This window comes from Lepidochelys kempii, chromosome 10 (assembly GCF_965140265.1).
Source record: "Lepidochelys kempii isolate rLepKem1 chromosome 10, rLepKem1.hap2, whole genome shotgun sequence".
NCBI lineage: Eukaryota > Metazoa > Chordata > Testudines > Cheloniidae > Lepidochelys > Lepidochelys kempii.
The window spans coordinates 10,314,813-10,333,929 of record NC_133265.1 but is presented as its reverse complement, the minus strand read 5'-3'; the positions used below and the strand labels follow the sequence as shown (position 1 = coordinate 10,333,929).

Genomic DNA, 19,117 nt, shown 5'->3' with positions numbered 1-19,117 from the left:
GGGAGAGGGGACAACCTTGCCGCATTCCTCCTTCCAGCTGAAATATATGTAAAAGAATTCCATTTGTCAGCGCCTTTGCAAAAGGGGTATTGTAAAGGACTTCAAGACAGTTAAGAAAAATTGGACCAAAAATTAGTTGTGCAATTAACAAGAGACACTCCACCCTGTCAAATGCAGCCCTAGGGATAAAATTATTGATGGACTACCTAGTAACTGGGCTTGGTGAATTAAGTGAAATATTTTTCTTTTGCTATCAGCAGCAATTCTGCCTTTCACAAAACCAACTTCACTTTTGTAAATAATTAAAGGGATTGCATCATTTACTATAGGTGCTGGAACTAGGGATGCTGGGAGTGCTGCCGCACCCCTTGGCTTTAAGTGGTTTCCATTATACACAGTTTGATTCAATGACTCTCAGAACCCCCACTATACACATTGTTCCAGCACCCCTGTCATTTAGGCAGGCTGCTAGAAGTTTGGTGAATATTTTCTATTCTGTATTTTACAGAGACATAGGAAGGAAATCTTACCAGTTATGACCAACACTACCTTTCTCCAAAGTTAATAAGAGCCGTTCTTGTACCATGAGAAACTCCCCTTTTGAAAAGTTTCAGCAAAGACTTTAAGTAGGATGGGAGATATCTGTGCAGAAAACCTCTTCTAGAAGCTTGCCCGGATAACCAGCTACCAGTGGTAGATTATCAAGGTTTGGATCCTGTATTATTTTTTCACTCTCTTGTACTTATATAGGATTTCCCACTAACAATACTAATATGATAAAACAGTGTTTTTAAAACGCCTTTAGAAACCAATCAAATTTAATTTGGTCAGCTTACTTCTCAGAGCAAATAAGGCTTAATAAAGTTTTTTTTTAAACTACTCGTGTAGATTATAGTTCAAGAGTGACACTCCCATTCTGAATTAGGCTGGGGTTTAAGAAAGCATCCATGATAAGGAATTACAATTAAGTACTTGCTTCAGCACCCATCCTGAATAGGAATGGACTTGAGAATCAAGGAAGGATTGTCTGTAGTTAGAGCACTAGTTTAGGGCTTGGGATACCCAGATTCAATTTCAGTTTCTTCGCTTTGCCACTGCTGTGTGACCTTGGGCACGTCACTTTGCCTCTCTAGGCCTCAGTTCCCCATCTGTAAAATGGGGATAATAGCAGTGCCCCACTTCACAGGATGTTGTGCAGATAAATACATTGAAAGATTATGAGGCACAGAGATACTACAGTGATGGGGCCATATAAGTACCTAAAATAGAATTACCTTGCATGTGCTTAAGTGCTTTCCTGAATAAGGGCCAGAATTATGAGATGTTATTAACACCTTGTTCCACTTTCAACTTTTTATCTTTTTGAGTTATTTGGGAGGGTTTTAAAGAGGAAGTAAAACAGAGATGTGCCCTTAAATTAACTCGCATGCTATATTGCATTTGGAAAACAAATAATCTGACATAGAAAGGGCTTGGCCACAGCAATGCAAGATCTGATGCAAAACAACGGTCCAGACATGTCAGTTGTATGCTATGAGCATCAATAGGAAAGAACAACATCCTAATAGCAGTAAAGCCGATATAAAGTTGATGTGAGGGATCACAGCCCTCAAACCTGTGCCTATAGGTTCCTAGCTAGTGCACAGATTACCTGAGCCACTGGAGAAGGGGACTAATGAAGCTCTAGCTCACAAATGGTCCCACCCACAAACTTCCTGACTGGCGGAGTTCTCCAGCCCCAACAGTTGGCTGGGATGCACTATTTAAACCAGAAAGAGGCACAGGAAGTTGTCTGAGCAACTAGGTGAATCCTGGCTGGGTACTGTTATTGACCCTGCCTACTTACCTGACTACTGCCCTCCTTATCTCAGACCCCTGTCTGTTCCCGGTTCTTGCTTTTCTGCCTCACTCCAGGTCCCTGCCTTTATGCCCCTTCCCCTGATGCTGACTGCAGCTCCAACGTTTTTTGGCTTAGCACCTGCCTCTGACCCTGCCTCTGACCGCCCCAGTCTCTACGGTTAATGTTGTGAATTAACATGGACTTCTTGGTATGCAGAAGATAAACAAATGGGATGTTGCAGCCCAGACAGTAGAGTCTCTGGATTGAAAAGGAATAAACTCACATAAATAGGGTAACTAGCTGGCTAGTAGATTGGATAGAGTGATCACCCATATCACATACCTAGACAGTTTTTTGGTAGCTGAATAAATGCCAAAAGCGATGATGGTTAACAAAGAACTTTAGAAAATTCTGGTATATGCAGGGAGCAGCCTGCATTGGCAAAGCAGTTTTATGTAGCTAAGCCACTGTGGATGTAATTTTCTTCTAGAAGATGTATTAATGTTATCTTGTTACATATATATGACTCCATGTGCTAGTGCTGGCAGGTCATAGCTGGCCCTTGCTGGAGAATTATCCATATTTTTCATTCTTGAAACAATGAACAGCATATAGTGTCTACACAGCAGTCGAATGCAGTTTACCTACTCCACTTTTAATTCACATGTAGTTAATTTGGATTAATTTTCCTGAGTGTTCTCATGTAGACAAGCCTAGCGTGTTACCATATTATAGAGTGAGCATCATTACAACACCTATGACATGTTGTTTCTAGTGATTTTTATTAACACAAGAAGCATTTCTTGCCCAAAAGAGGAACTTAGTAAGTTATATTTTGTGTGTTTGCTGTGAATATTCTACCTCGTCCTACGCCAACCAAAACAAGTTCTGTGGAAAGGGCATATCAAGTATGTGCCCAAAAGGCTAGGTTTTTGTTATCACATTTATCTGAATCACTTGACTAAGTGGCTTACAAGATAGAAAGAAAATAGATTTAATAATTTTATTAAGATGATGTTAAAATAAAATAAATGGTACAGAGCTTAAGCGTAGAAGTTTCTGGTTATCAGGGAATAAGGTACAGATTATCAAGGGGTGCAAAATTCGGTTTAGGATCTGATAGCATAAGGAGTACATAATCTGCAATATCCCCAATTGGGGGTAAAAGGTTAGCATGTCAAAGTACAGACATTGACATAGGAGGGTATGTTCTTCATATAATGGCTACGTTCAGGTGTGGAATATTATGAGTGGATACGATGATGAGGATGGATTTACCCTTATTTGGTGAGATGCCTACCTCTTATCTTGAGGATCTCTTCCTATCAGTTTGACCTTACTAAGTGGTTGATCTTGCAACCCATACAATAAGTAGGGCTCATATCACAGAGTGCCTAGCACATAGCAGTGCCTACAGTGTCAATAACAATGCCTAAATAGTGCAACTTTCATTGCAGTCATCTTGTTCATTGTCATATGGCTTTTCCTTGGTCTCTCCCACATTCAGAATTTTGCCCTGCTTTATTGATTAAATGGCAACATTGTGTGGTTAGTGATCAGATTAATAACCCTGCCCTAAAGTGATCCACTTAACCAAAATACTAGGTAGGAGTCGTATTATTTGTAATACATTTTACAGGAAGAACGGAAGCTTTGATCAAGTTAAATGAAGGACCAAATTCAGTAAATTCAATGGAAGATGCTGTATGTGGGTAATTTCAGGGGTCCAGACTGAATTTATTTTCAAGGCTGAAGTGAACAAATTATTCAGAATACACAACAGAGAGCCCTTTCACAAACATTTGATGAATTCTGTTCTCTGTACATGTTACATGCTTTTGTTCCATTAACATATGACCCAAGAGAGATTTGGTTTCCAGGATAATCTCACCACATCCCAGTAAATTCAACAGCCCAACAGTTTATACACACTTCTTCAAATATCAGTACAACTCACAAAATTCTTGGCATTCACCCGCCCCTGCCCCCAGTAGCTCTAGTGATTTCTGTTTCCAGCAAAAAAGTTCCCACTGCCTCTTGGATGATACAGTAATTCCCTCTCCAGATGGAGGAATCTCACTAGAAAGGAGTCAGAGAAGCAGAACTGTGCCTCAGTAGAATTTTTACTTTATATACATTCTCTAAATCTGATGGTATAAAAGCTATTTACAGTCACAGTCCAGGTTTACATTTCTGACAGTCACAATTAGATATTTAGTAAATGCCTTCGGAATGAACGGAAGCTCTTCTTCTGCATTTGTGGCAGAGACCCAATGATGTAAAGCTTCTGCTGGTACTCTGGAGAGCTGCTGTGAACTCTGTTGGGTCTTACTCCTCTGGGTGTGAGGTATAAGCTCTGGGGACTAACTTCAGAACAATAGGTTTCTCTGGTATCAGGAATCCCCGGTAATTCAGCTTGAGCGGGATCTGCAACATTAGCAGAGAAAAGAACATTTGTAGCCCAGCAAATAAAATATACACAGATTATCAAAGAGACATTATGCCTTTGTTTTCTCTTGTTTGCCCAAAATCTAGTCCAGGTTCACGCAAAACCTGTCCCACCATTACTATAAGTTTCACAAACTTGGACATACTTTTGGTTTTCTATCAAAGCCCCAGTCCAGGAGAGTTTACTCCTTGCTTGGGGTTTTGTTATGGAAGTTTCATCCATCCCCAATGGGCCCAGACTAATGTACTTGAATGAAGGTATCACTAACGCTGATTAACCACTTTCCTCTCCTTTCTGTCCTGTAATGTTTCCTTGGTTGCTACTTTTTCCCTTATAGAATAACTCCTACGATATATTTTAGAACACTGTATAATACACACAGGCATGCAATATACAATCTGCTATGTATTACACTTCTGTGCTCTAACATCTGTGTTGCACATTTATTTTTCATTTGTCACCATCTACCATCTGTTTACCCAAATAAGGTATTTAAAACTGTTTTTAATTCACTCTTGCCGGGGAATAATCATCTGGTTTTCACATCTGAGTTTTCAAATGTAAATCTGGGTTTCTCACCTGGGTTTCTTTGCAGGGTCTGAAGGTGAAATTCTGCAGCAGACTGGCAATAGCAACTTTCATGGAGAGGAGAGCAAACCTCATTCCAATGCAGTTCCTGGGACCAGCTCCAAAAGGCAGGTACGTGTATGGATCCAGGACCTCTTTGTTCTCTTTACTGAACCTGATTCCAGTCACAAGTGTAAGAAAGAAATTAGGGAAGCAAAGAAAAAGAAGGCCAAGTATCTCTCTCTCTCTCTAAATGAACCTCTGATTGTGTGTTAGAGAATCTTTGCTTTTTTATAACTAGCACATCTTTGGTTATCCAAGCAGCCTAATAGTTACACAGCCCTTTGGCTGTTTGGGGTGGGGTGAGGTAGAGGATCTGAGTTCAAAGCCCAGATTATGTCCTTTGCACCCAGGCTAGCAGCATCGTGAGTTCCACTCTTTCAAAATGACCACTATTTCTTTCCCATTGTTTTCTGAGAGAGTGAAGCCAGCAGACATCTTTGTTAAGAGCAGCCTGTTGTTTCAGTCCTATTGGGAACAATGGGAGATAGGTGGCCATTTTGAAAATGACATCTAACTGTGGGCAAGTATGACCTCAGTCCCACTGAGACCAGTGGGAGATGGTATCAGTTTGAAAGAGGGCAGTTCTACGTGGAATTCTCTACAGCCAACCCCTTCTGAAGGAAAAACTTTCAGTGATGAATACTAATGGGAAAAATTACCTTTAAGCCTAATGGTTTTCAAATGTAGTTTCTAGAAAAGATTTCAGTGAGTTCTGACTATATGGGAAGTTTTGAAGTGTCAGTATTATTCTGTTGTTGAGATGGGAGAAAGAAATAGTCTGACAATGGGTGCTAAATTTCTCAAAAGGACCAATTTTTTAAATTAATTTTAACTCCTAAATTAATCAACCAATGTACTTGCACAATCTCAGATAGCTCACTCTGTACTCAGAGAGGAAGTGCTGTACTTCTGAGGAGAATATGCTGTATTCTTCATGTGTAACAGAGTTGTTAAATCCCTGCTGTAAGTGCAAAATTCAACTCAGCCTTAACTATGGACTCATGAGTGGTGTGTCTTCACAATGGTGAATCCTCTCCAGCTTTTGTATTGGCAGACAGGTGTTAAGATTAAACACAACAAGAATTTCTTTGTAAGAGACTGATATTTAGGAATGAAGTAATATCGGTAAAAGAGATAATTATATTGCTCATTCCCTATTGATATAGATTCTGTACCTTTCTGGTCTGAACTCCTCTGGTTCTGGCCAGTATTCTGGGATACGATGCAGAACCGAGGGTGGGATCATAACCACAGTGTCTTTTGGAATGGTCAGTCCATTTATCTCTACGTCTTTCTTGCAGACCCTTTCAAGTCGTCCTCCAAGAGGAAACAGCCTAAGGACTTCATTCACTGCCATGTCGAGATACTCCATCTGCATCAGGGCATTGTAGGTGAGAGGAGCCTTCAGGGGAATGGGAAAAAGATTGTCAGGTATGTGGGAGTCTAGATCAGATTTCCATGTGATCAGTGTGGAAACCATCATGTCCTCCCCTCTCATCTGTTACAGTGCACATTCTACATTCAATCCTGAACTGAACATTCAGTGTGAACCTAAGAATTCACCTTAATTTTCCTTTCCTAAATAATGTAAATTACTGAAAATCTCTGACCATTTTTGCAAACAAAGTTTGTACTTAAAATCAGCAATTCTCTGAGCCTCCTGGTGTGGCCAATGATTTTTCTGAAAAGTGGCATCTCTTGAGACACGTGATTGTCCAGTGTAAGAGATCACAAACACCATAATATGAATACCCATAAATAATGGTATGAATTTCCTGAGTTGTTCCAAGAATACTCCATGTCTCCCATCTAGCATCTCCTTTCCATGAGCGTAACTATCTACTCCTGATCGCTCCTTGTTTCCCTTTGCTACTTCTTCATAAACAATTCATTGTTGTTTAGCAAGTTAAAGTATTCTGATCTTGGAAGCAAGTTATTGGCTCTCCTTTTAGTGAAAGCAGAACTTTCTTAAAGTGTGCCATTAAGAGCTTCCACAGGATAGCAGAGTCAGTATTTATTACATGGTAGTTTTTTAGCAAATGTATTTAACGTCTTTAAAGAACAGTCTCCTTAACTGGACTTAACTAGAGGGAAGAAACTAGCTTTAAAGAGGCTCTGTGCAATCACTGAGCAGCCAACATTCTCTTACCTTGTTTGGTAAAACTGAGTCTAGCTCGTCCTGCAGCTTCTGCTGCACATCAGGGTGGGTGGCCAGTTTGTAAGCCAGGTAGCAAAGGGAGTTGCTGGTGGGCTCATATCCAGCAAAAATGAAAATAAGCGCTTGTGCCAAAATCTCAGTATCAGTCAGGCCTGTGAGAAGAGAGGAAAACAGGTAGAAAAGTTGAGGCCCAAACATTACAGCACATAGGCTGCGCTCTTTGCACATCGTTTATTTTATAAAAGTATAGATGGCCAACGATTTATTATTATTAAGCTTAAAAAATTTTCACGGAGGTCGCGGAACCTGTGACTTCCAGCGACCTCCGTCAATTCAGCCCTGTCGGCCGGGAGCTGCGGGGTCCCCCCACCGCCCGCTGCAGCAGGAAGGATCCGCAGCTCCCCGTGGCTGCAGGCGGCGGGGTCCCCTGCAGCTCCTGGCGGATGCGGGTGGCAGGGCTCCCCTCGCAGCTCCCGGCAGATGTGGGCACCGGGGCCGCAGCTCCCGGTTGATACAGGTGGCGGGGCCACAGCTCCTGGCTGCCGGCAGCTCCCGGTCGACATGGACAGCGCCCCCCTCCACCCCTCCGGAGCTCCGAGCTGCTGCAGGCAGTGGGGGCTCCCCTACAGCTCCCAGCCACCGCAGTGTCCCACCCCCTCCTGCTCCTGGCTGCTGTGCGGGGAGGGGGCCCAGAAGCTCCGAGCGACTGCAGGGGTACCCCGGAGCTCTGAGCCACCCTGGGCACCGGGGATCCTTCAAAGCTCCCGGCCGCTGCAGGTGGCAGGGTTACCCTGGAGCTCTGAACAGGGGGACCCTGGAGCTCGGAGCGCCCCCGCAACTGCCCAATCTTTGCAGGCGGCGTGGGGACCCCGCAGCTGGGCTCCCCATTTGGTCAGGGATATTTTTAGTAAAAGTCAGGGGACCGGTCAATGGCAATAAAGAAAAATTAATGGAAGCCTGTGACCGGTCCCTGACTTTTACTAAAAATATCCCTGACAAAATCTTAGCCTTAATAATAATAATAATCACTAATTATTATTATTATTATTATTCTTGTTACTGTTATTATCCCATAGGCATGGCTCATGGGTCTGGTGGGAAAATTAAACAGGGACTAATGATTGCTTTGTAACCTCTGGCATTGTTGATTAGTGTATGCAGAACACACAAAGCAAAACATGGGTTCCTGCCAAGATTGGTGTGGTTCATTTTCAGCTTATCTAACCCAAGTATTCTGTGGTGACATAAATGTCAGAAGATACCTGCTATCTCCCAGTCCTGAGAAGAATTGAGGATATTTCTAACCAAGCTGTAATTGAAGCAGTTGTATTTAAAAGAATTGTGAATAGTGATGTAATGCAAACGAATAGCTGGGAAGCGGAGCTGGCTTTTGCCTCTTACCATATTGGCAGGTACCAACTCCATATTTTTCACTGGCCAAAGCTAACCATTATACAGCAGGAATTGGCCTGGAATGCATGTCTTCTATTCTACTTGTGGAAAAAGTGTTACATAAAAGTGATGATCACTTGTCCCCATCTAACTCTGTGCTGGACAAAAATGTATGTATAGTCCAGGTGAGTCGACGATTCCTCTCCCCAGCTGCAGACGGCGGGATGAACCATTTATTTCCTCTCCAGTAGGACACCTGTTCCTAATCCCCTCACTCCAGCAGCCCCCAAAGGCACTCACAAGTATGAGTATTTTTATGGTGTTACCTTTATATGTGTGAGTCATTCCATTGCTTTCATAGCTAGTGTTAGAGTTCTGGGATTCCATCATCAGCTGTAGGAAATCCACTCGGCCCTGGGAAAAGAAGTAACCGCTCAGTGGAGAGCTGGTTTGGTGAGAGATCCCCTAGGGAAGGCTCACAAAGATGGGTCTCAGAACACAAAGGTTGTATTTTAAAGTCCCCAGGAGTGGCCAGAGAGGACCCAGCAGAATGTAAATGACTTTCTTGTTACAGTGGGTCAAAACATGAAACTCTTACGTTTCTGGGAGGGTTCCATCTGCCCAGTCCCAGAGAGATGTCAGCCAAGACAGCAGACTTGGTCTCTTGCTGTCGCAAGGAATGACGACTGCAGAGCTAAACTACTTTTGTCCACTTTGCAAAGCACCCTCATTAATGTAGCTGTGCAATTTTAGGGGAAAGTAATAACTACATCTCAGTAAGTGACTTTTTCAAGTAGCTCCCTTAAAACAGAATTACTCTGGGGGAGGTGAAGTCCAGCAGGGAGGTAAATCTGATTCTGTCATTTTTGGAGAGTGAAGACCGCCTCTTTTGGGGACTGTGCTCCTGAATACCACAATATCAGTGACACTGCACTGAGTATTGATGCACAGCTCTACTGCTTGCTCAGTGGAGTCTCTCCCTCTGTCTGCTCCAGCTCTCCAAGTCTACTCCTACGGGTAGTTTTCTGTAAATCGTAATCTTTGCACACCCAAACTGCAATCCAGTTTGCATGGGTGTTACCCTGATATAGCCCGAGATATCACACACTATTGTGGTCCTTTGCTGGACTCTAACTCAAGCAAGTAAGTGTTTTTCTCTTGGGCTAATTGAATAGAGAATGTTCTCCGGCATCATGACCGGGAGAGTCCTGCTAACCCCTTTGGCCTCTTTTTCACGGTCCTCCTTCATTCTGGCGATTGACTTTGTGAAGAATTCTATGGCATCTTTGGGGAAAACATTCACATCCATCTTCTTAAGAAGGGGAATGAGGAATGGGCATACAACTAGAAGGGAGACAAAAATAACTGTGATTGAAGCAAGGTCCAGGGAATAGAAGTCCATTTCACCTAAGATATCTATGGTAAAATATTAATTAGAACAACTGAAAATGTTTATTAGAAAGATGAGGCTGCATCTAAATGATGGCTCTATTTGATCATTTCTCCTGTGTACTGGGGAGCTCACTTTGGGCCTCTCTGCCACCATGTTCCTCGTGGGGCAGATGGGCTCCATGCTCCCTCTTCTCAGGTTTTTGCACAAATGATATAATTTAGCCCTAAATGTAAATGAAAGCAGAAGGAACATTCCACTATTTCACACCACGTCTGACTGGAGGCGCTGTCACTGAGACTGGGGAGTCACATTCCGAGTGCAGGACATTCCTCCAGTTTGTACTACCAATGCTACAGCGATATGGACCAGAATGAAAATAAACTAAAAGTTTTGAAATTCTTCCAGTCATTTCAGACTGACCTCAACGTTCTGATATTCACTAACGTCTCATGTCCCAGCAAACATCTCCAAACCTTCCCCACAGCATTGTGATCCTTCTCACAACCTATAGACCAAATTCTGAGCTTACTAGCACTTGCATAGCTCCAGATGATTCTCATCCGTGGGATTGTATGGGTATAAATTAGAGCAGAATTTGTCTAAGGTGACCCTTGAGACTTTTATCCTTGGCAGTAAAGTTGCCTAGTCATTGGCTTATAGGCTCAGGTATAGCCACTTGTATTGTATAACCAATAGACCACCTGTCTGATTCTGATGCTGAAGTCACGGTTCCAAACGAAACATTTAAATGGAATTTTTAGTGAGTGAGAGAAAATGTACATATCAAAATGAAGAGTGGGTGAAACAAGTCAAACTTCACTAGCTTCTTGATTTCCTTGACAAAAGGATCTTTGGGGTTGTTCATGGAGTCAATGTTCACACCGAAGGAAGTGCTAGTGACAACATCCATGCTATAGGCTCCAAAGATGCTGAGAAAAGACAGAAAACAGATAGGAGAGTTAATGTTTGAAATAGGTAATTACAACTTTTCCCTCCCTTCCTATATTGCATCTCCTTAAAGAACAGAAAACTCTCATGAGACTTTTCTTTATGCTGTTGTAAAGAGGGGGCAAGGTACTCAACACAAGTAGAACATCCAAAGGCAAAGGGATAGAGTTTCATGAAGTTTTACCTGCAGCGCTCAGAATCTAGACTCTGGTAGCCTTGCTCTGGATATTACACAATGTAATGTATTGGCCTATGTGTGTGTCCTCTGGTGGAATCAGACCTATTCAAGGGCCTGTGAATATCTTGTCAAGTGGCTGTGGCCTGTTAAGAGGCTAGGAGCCCTAGTTCTGCTGACAGCTGATATTAAATCTGTGTGCTCCAGTCGTAGACTAAATGAGCTGTGAAAAATAAACAAAAATCAAATAATAATTTATTATTTATTTATTATTTGTATTCCGGTAGTGCCCAAACATGCTGGGTCAACGCAGGCAAAAAAACACAGTCTCTGCCCCAAAGAATTCACCATCTAAGAACTTTCATGGAAGCACATATTTACAAACAAGTTTTGTCTGACCTCCAACTCTCGGCTTTGGTCCTCCTGTATTAAATAGCAGACCTCAGAGATAGTAAAGGTCTGTTAGACCATCCTCTCAAACTTCTTGCCAGTGCAGGGTTGTTCCCTACACTATATTTTCTAGTGTTTTTTCCACTCTAGTTTAAAATGTGCCAACCTTTGGGGAGTCCACCAGTTCCCTTGAGAGAATGTTCCACAGGTTTCACCCCAGGGAGATTTTCTTGAGATTTAACCTCTATTTTCCCTTTTAAATTTCATTTTAGCCCTTCTGATAGTCCTGTTCATCACTTCAGAAGTCTGGTTTATTCAAAGAACAACCTGCATTGCCAGTAATGAACGAACCAAAGAGTTGCTAACAAGATTAGCTGTTCCTGTTCCTGGCAGAGTTACTCACTCCTTAACTTCCACGGGCTCATCCTTTTCTGCTTTCTTCTGCACATTTCTCACCAAAACCTCCCCATATTGCTTCATAATGGGAAACATCTGAAATACACATTACAGGACATGACTTAAACATACCAAATGTTACCTCTTCGTTAAGCCTAGCTTCTGAAAAGCGGAGGGGAGGTTCATTAATACTTACAGACTTGATCCGTTTCTACTGTCAGGGGCTTTTTGTTTTAATCCTTTTTCCTTTCTTTCTTTCTTTTTCTTTTTTTTTTTTTTACTTTTTTTTACATTAGAAGGCACAAATGAAATAGGCCAGTTTAATCATTTGAATTGGACTGAAGAGACCAGACCATTATAACTATCTCAGCCTGAATGCCACCTGTGCACTGACCCGAGGGTTAGTGTGTGCTCTGGGTTTTACCTCCTTTAGCTTCCCACTGGTGAAGGTTGGAGAGAGCACTGTACGAATTCTCTTCCATTTCTCATCCTGAGCCATGGAGACAGCCGACTCCAGCACTCCCACTAGACCTAAATTCTGGGGTGACAAAGGCAAGTTTATAGCTGTCAAGAAGCTATTGGGTTTCTCTACTAAACATAAGAGTGCACAAAGCAATCCTTTTCCCGCCCCATGTACACACACACATACACTTCCCCACACTGGTTACACTTAGGCAGATACACCCACAAGAAGACACCAACTCTACACGCCCTGGGGGAGACCTCTACAAATGTACACACACTAACTCAGACTGGTGCTCATGCACTTGCGTGCACACACACACTATCAAATTCAGCTCTCGTTTATACTGGTGTAACTGAGAGCTGACTTTGTCCTAAGAACTTTTTTTTTATTTAATAAATAAAAATAAACAACCTAAGCAGCTTTTAAAGTGCAGTCAAACAGTTTTCTCGGAGAGCCAGGGGATCCAGTTCCAGGTGAGGTCCCCCTGCTCCCTTGTTCCTTTAGGGATATACAGTGGCCACTTAGATTAATGTCAGCTGTGCATTCATTCTGAATGCATCTCCGAAACATATCTTGTGTATCCCTACAGAGTTTAACTACAGTATTTGCTGTTCTTATGGCTTTATTGCATCTTTCTGATGAATATTAATGATTACAAGCCTACCCGCCGGTTGGTAAAGGTGGTGAAGCACTCTTTCACCAGCACGGTTTTAATTATTGTAGGATCTGTGACAGCCAGCACAGGTTGCCTGCCTTCATAAAACCTATGGGGGAAAAGAAATAAAAATCCATGATTAACTACTATCAGTGAAACTCAAGAGTGAAACAAAAGCTCCTTCCTCCCTGGTTTCAGAGTAGCAGCCATGTTAGTCTGTATTTGCAAAAAGAAAAGGAGTATTTGTGGCACCTTAGAGACTAACCAATTTATTTGAGCACAAGCTTTCGTGAGCTACAGCTCACTTCATCGGATGCATTCAGTGGAAAAACTGGTGTTTCTCTGATAGCTCCAAGTCCTAGTCTTTATTAGCTTCTATAGCAAAGTGCACTGACTAGAAATACAGATATACAGAATCATAGAAATTAGAGATGGAAAAGGCCTTCAGGTCATCATATATTTCTACCTTTTCCAGCCACTGCAGCAATGTTTCCTCTGAGAGACTATGCCTGTCTGAAAAAATCTCTCTCACTCACACATAAATATCCCCAAAAGACAGCCTACCTGTATCTTTTCTGAAAGAGACCCAGCATCACATTTTAGTCACTTCAGAAAAAGTAAGTTAAATGGAGTTTTAGGTGCAGTGCTACACCCGTTCCCAGTTCCCCCGTTATGCTTACAGTACTACAGTTGTGTTTTAAATCAGTTTTCTGTTTCTTGTAGTTGCATTAAAGACCAACACAAAGAATAGGAGGAACTGACTATTCAGGGGAAATGGTGAAAATGGCTATATACAAAGTGCTGTCAAACGCACATAGTTAACAAACTGAAGCTACAGAGAGAAATACTGTTTTTTCTCGACTTTCTTTCATTTATAGTCATCTGGGTGCTACTGGTATCACTAGTAAGTAAAAGATTTCAGGCCAAGGTGTCATTTTTAAATGGGTGATGCTCATTTAATTTCATCCCTTTCCTCCTAGTTGTACTTCTGTCTGCCGCCCTAAACTCCTCTCCCTCTTTGGTGCTTATGCCCTTCAAATGCATGTAGACAGCTCTCTACAGTTCCTCATTTTCCCAAGTAAAACATTTCTTCCTTTCAATTTTTCTCAAATCAATCCGTCCCCTCTCACTGGTCCTAGAATAGGATTTTTCCTGTAAAAGATTTTTACTGGAAAATCTTTTCCAAAACCAAACGATCAATAGTACCAATTTTTCTGTGATTCAAGCCCCTCATGTGGTGTCATGCATAACTTTAATTGTAACAAAAGGTTTATCATAAGCAAATAATGTTCAGCAGGATGTCACAGTAACTTATCACACAATGTGAAAACAAAAGGATTGCTTCACTTTTTTTTTTTTTTTTTTAGTAAACGTTCAATAAAGGGTCCAATCCTGTAGAAGGACAAACACCTTCTAAAATCAATGAGAGGTACTGAACACAGAGCTACTGAATCCTAAAGGCAGTAGGTACCTTCACTGTCACTCTTTGTACTGTACGTTTCCAGACTCTTATACTCTTGTTATGATGTTAGCAGTAAATTTGTTCCATCCTTTTGATTCACGTACTTAAAACTTTTCAGCAGGTTGCACTGAAATACACCTGTAGATTGGCTTGAATTCTTGTTTTAAATCATGGTTTTAAGACCAGATTTTTCAAGATTTATTATCCTATAACAGACGTAAGGTAAATGTGGATTTATATGGGTTTTTGAATGCATGGGAAAATGTTATAAGGGCCAGTTGGATAGATTGCAGAAGATACCAGATCATGTAGCCCAAGTAATAACCGCAGTGGCAAATGTAGGGAATATCCAGTGCAGAATAAGAGCAGCGGTAACGCAAACATATCACGCTTCAGCAGGTCAGGGTTAGAGACAGAAACAGAGTTGGTAGAACAGAGATCTGTATACAATAACAGCATATCTGTGCCGTATCTGGAATACATATACCTTCCTTTACAATTTGCAGTCCAGGAGAACTGGACTTCTAAGTTACAAATTTCCTTTTATGTCAATGGTAGTTTTGCCATTAACTTCAGTGAGAGCAGAAGCTGGCAGTCTGCATCTGATATGGAACAGCTTTCATGTGAGAGTTCAGATTAACATGTACATAGCATGTCTGTGGCTTAGACCCTGCAGTCAGATCCATGTGGATGGATGCTTGCATCTGGGTGCTGCCCCATTAACCTTTTTGGGGTTCCACATGGAGAACAGGGTCCAGTTACAGGATTCAGGCTTTTGAGATCTCCTCTTCCAGTGGATTTTTTTCACCCTCCAGTTTGGATTCCGACTATAGGATAATGTGAGGAGAATACCAAACAGTATTGGTTGGTCAACATACTCACCCCCAGATTTTCCCGTATTTCTCATAGCATGTACTGTCAAACTGCAAGAAACCCTGCAGAGAGAGAATGTTAAAATAGAATTAGAAAAGAAGCAGGGTTTCCAGGGGAGGGGCTGGGAATGGGGCTGTCGTGGGACTAAACATCTAGAGCTAGCAGCCAGGCCAAGCACTCCTATGTGCAGCTCCTGAGACTTGTGTGACTCCTAATGTCTTTGTGAGGGATAGAATCCTTTAAGAACATAGCTGGATCTAGTTATTCCAGGGGCGTATCATGCTTGAGGTTAAGGAGTCTCTAAGTAAACTGTTTGCAAGGAATTCAATAAATAGTGACAGCAAACCAGCCACCTACATGTGTTCACCTGGTTTAGGCAGTCACCCTGGGGCTCTCCATGCCCTTCACACTATAATCTGCATTACAGAAATGTTATCCTGCATTGGGTCCTACACACCCTGAGCATTAGTGCAGAGCTCAGCACACAGGAGAACTCATCAATGCAGTGTACAAATCTAGCTATTGTATGATGAAGGACATATATTTCTGGAGCCAGGAGAAGCCTTCAAACACTCACTTTACGATACTCCAGGACAGTTCCAAAGAAAGGCAATGGCTTTGGCCCAGGGATACCCAATTTCTTGAAAAAACCAAATGGCCAGATCCCATATCTGTAAAAATAACAGAAGAATCTAAAGGCTTCAGGAGAATAATTGCAGTGATGTTGGGGCTGAAAGATCTCAAAGCCTATCCAGGGGAAGTGAAGCTGTTGCATTTACTCAGGACTGAAGAACCCACTTTGGAAGCTGGAAAGTGTAGTCCAAAAAATTTGTGCTTTGTAAAGCTATTTAATAAGCATGGCTAGTGATAAACCTCACAGCTGCACCACAAATCTTCAGAGAGATAGCCCTGAGGTAAAAGAAAGCCTCTCATAAAGGAATAGGTGCTCCAGTAAAAACGGGGTTTTCTACCCATTGGCAAAATGCAAAAGAGAAGCCTCTCTAGGCTCATTGCCAGCTCATGGAGAGGAGCCACAAAGTAATGACGAAATGAGAACAAAGCTTACTTTTTCTTTTCTTTTTTTTGCAGAGAAATCAAAATGGAGCCGGAAGTTAAGTCCTGAGCAGGGCTTTTGTGAAGGCTGTACTTGAGTTTCATGTATTGTTCTCCTTGTGCTTAGCCCGATGCTAGTGCAGTGGTGTGTTGGGGAGCCTAGTCTGATGGGTTTCTGTTTGAATTTTGTTGACAGCTTTGCAGATTTCTCTCCTCTGAAGCACCCTTTTTTGGTGTTGTAAAGTTGTTACTCCTACCTCAGGGCTCTCTGCTTCTCTAAGAGATCTGGGCTGCAGCATTTTGAAGCTTGTCTTTGGCTGTGTTGAAAGTGCTTTTCAAATACTGTATTTGTTTTCAGATGGAGGTTACCAGCTTCCCAAGCAAGAGCTTTGTCACTAAATGAACGTTATTGCTCCAGTGTTTGTCAAGGAAACCGTATCAAAGGTCTTGTTTGGCCCAGAACACCAGCTGCCATACAGCCTGCCTTTCTTCCAGGTGACTCCTCCCTGGGACACCAGGAGCCATGCTGGGGTAGGGAGCTGTAACTTACACCTCTCTTTATTATTACTACTTTGTATTTGTATGATGGTCATGCCTAGAAACCCCGGCTGAGATCAGTCCCGTTGTGATAGGTGCTCTACAAACACACTGTCTGACAGTCTTTGTCCCCAAGAGCTTACAGTCCAGACAGCCAAGACTGACAAAGAGTGAGGAAAAAGGAAACACCATTATCCTCAGTTTGCATGTGGGGAACTCTTGCCAGAGCATTTGCCAGTTTGGATGAATCTGGTCCAAGTGTGCCTGTATCTACAGGGAATACTTGCTCATCACTGTACTACAGCAATCTCTGGGGTTTAGCATTGCCTAGTGGGCTTACCACGGGCCTGTAAGAAAGGAAATGTGGGCTTTTTTTTCAGGGTATGTCACTGGCTTGCTGTGACCCTAGCACAAGTCACTGGCTCCATTTCCCAATCTTTAAAATTGGGATGATGACCCTTGCCTCCCTCCCAGGGCTGTTGGGCTCATTTCACCATTTGTAAAATGTTGTAAGATCCTCAGACAGATGGTGCTACAGAAGTGACGGGTATTAGTAGGACAGGACAGAAATGTAGCCAGGAGAATAACACACTTGTTGTAACCATTCCATTTTCAAACAATGAAAACAAACAGAAGGGCCTTCATCTTAGTTTGTTTGAGATCCAGGCCATCCCAAACCCCGTGTAAGGGGTGGAAAATAACATATTGAACTGGCTTACATGACTTTATTGCACAGGAAATAAAGCAATGTCCTGAACAGCACCACTGCCCTAGACAGACTCAAAAGAGCTCAATTGTGAATCATAAGCCTGATGTGAATAGTCAGTGGATGTTCTATTTCAACTCAAATAGTGGGGGCATGCCTTTTTGGAGCAGTTCTATCCCTGTTGCCACAATGAAATTCCAAGTAGCTACCGAATACAGCATGACAACCAAGAAGTCTTGCGTGGCCACGGAATTGCTGCAATATGAAAATGTGGGCCTGCGAAGGTGAACAGCTTCTCCCAAACTGAAGATCAGAGTGTACCCCCGGAAGGGTCCTTGAATGGCTCCTCAATGCAAGTAACACAAACAAGTTCAGGAACAGGGCTGATAGTTTCAGAAGGCAGATGTTATTGAATAGTTGCCCGTGCAGAGCAAATAAATGGACCGTGCTATTGATCACATTGATCATTAGGCTCTATACCTAAAAACGTGCAGTCTTTGTCTGACTCTGTTCTAGTCTGTATCTGTGCTGCTTTTCCTGCATCACTGGAAGTAGTTGCGAGGAACACTCTTAATATAAAGATTCCCTCAGCAACTTCTTCACCTGCGAGCCATTAATAGCAGAACAGCATTGGCAGGTGAGAAAACCAGGGTCCACTTCCACTCCTGCCCCCAGTTGTGGTGCTAGCTCCCAGCCCCGCGCCTGACCCTGTCCCCAGCCTCGGTACGGCTCCACTCCCGGCCCCACCCAAGCCTTGGCCCTTGGCCCTGGCTCCATTCTCAGCCTGGGGCCAAGGCTGAGGGTGGGAGCAGGAGTGGAGCTGTTGACAGCCCCGGGCGTGAGCCTGACTGCCAGCCCCCACTGCGGCCCAGCTGCAGCTCTGCTCCCACACCCAGCCTCAGCCCCTGGCCCTGTCTCTGGCCCTGGCCCCAGACACGGACCCAGACCCACCCCCAGCTGCAGCCCCCAATCTTGGCCCTCTTACCCCTAGCCACATCCCTTCCCCCCACTCCCCCGGAACTGCAGCACTGCTCCTGGCTCTGGGGAGGGCACATGCAGGGCATAACTCTTAAAAGTTTGGGGGTCACTGCATTAGAGGTTTTTAAGAGCAGATTAGACAAACACCTGTCAGGAATGGTCTAGTTATTACTTAGTCCTGTCTTTAGTGCAGGGGACTGAACTAGATGACCTCTTGAGGTCCCTTCCAGCCCTACGCTTATATGATTCTGTGAAAAGACCAGTACATTTAAATTAACAGTGGCTCTCCTTCAAGAATTTGAAAAGAGCACAAGTAGAAAAGCAAAGTGTAGAATTATACTTACAGTATCAGGAGAAATAGCAGTGCAATCAGGAGAGCCCAGGTCTCAATGGAAAAGCTAGGGAGAAGGTTCATTTTAGCTCTGTACCTCTCAGTTTCTTGTTCTCTGTCTAACTTCTCAGTTGTTGTTTTTTTCCCTCTCTCTGCTCTGATCAGTCTTGGGACTAGGGAAAGAACAGTGTCGCAACTTTTTATCTGTTTGTCTCTAATCACGTGGCTCAGAGACCAAATGAAACTTGAGCTGGTCCTTTATGGAACCAAAAGGGTGGAGTGAAT

At 42.8% G+C, this 19,117-nt stretch overlaps 1 protein-coding gene across 1 annotated transcript; it reads right to left on the bottom strand.

The window, feature by feature from the left end:
• Positions 1-2,938: 2,938 nt before the first annotated feature.
• On the bottom strand, positions 2,939-18,996 carry LOC140918171 (cytochrome P450 3A9-like). The gene is made up of 13 exons (XM_073361957.1): positions 18,846-18,996; positions 15,805-15,898; positions 15,237-15,289; positions 12,902-13,001; positions 12,196-12,309; positions 11,779-11,867; positions 10,643-10,791; positions 9,686-9,813; positions 8,796-8,883; positions 7,069-7,229; positions 6,095-6,321; positions 4,869-5,031; positions 2,939-4,267 (listed from the first exon to the last, which is right to left on the bottom strand). The coding sequence occupies exons 1-13, from the start codon at positions 18,914-18,916 to the stop codon at positions 4,169-4,171; spliced, it is 1,536 nt and encodes a 511-aa protein (XP_073218058.1). The 5' UTR covers positions 18,917-18,996; the 3' UTR covers positions 2,939-4,168.
• Between the last annotated feature and the right edge of the window lie 121 nt (positions 18,997-19,117).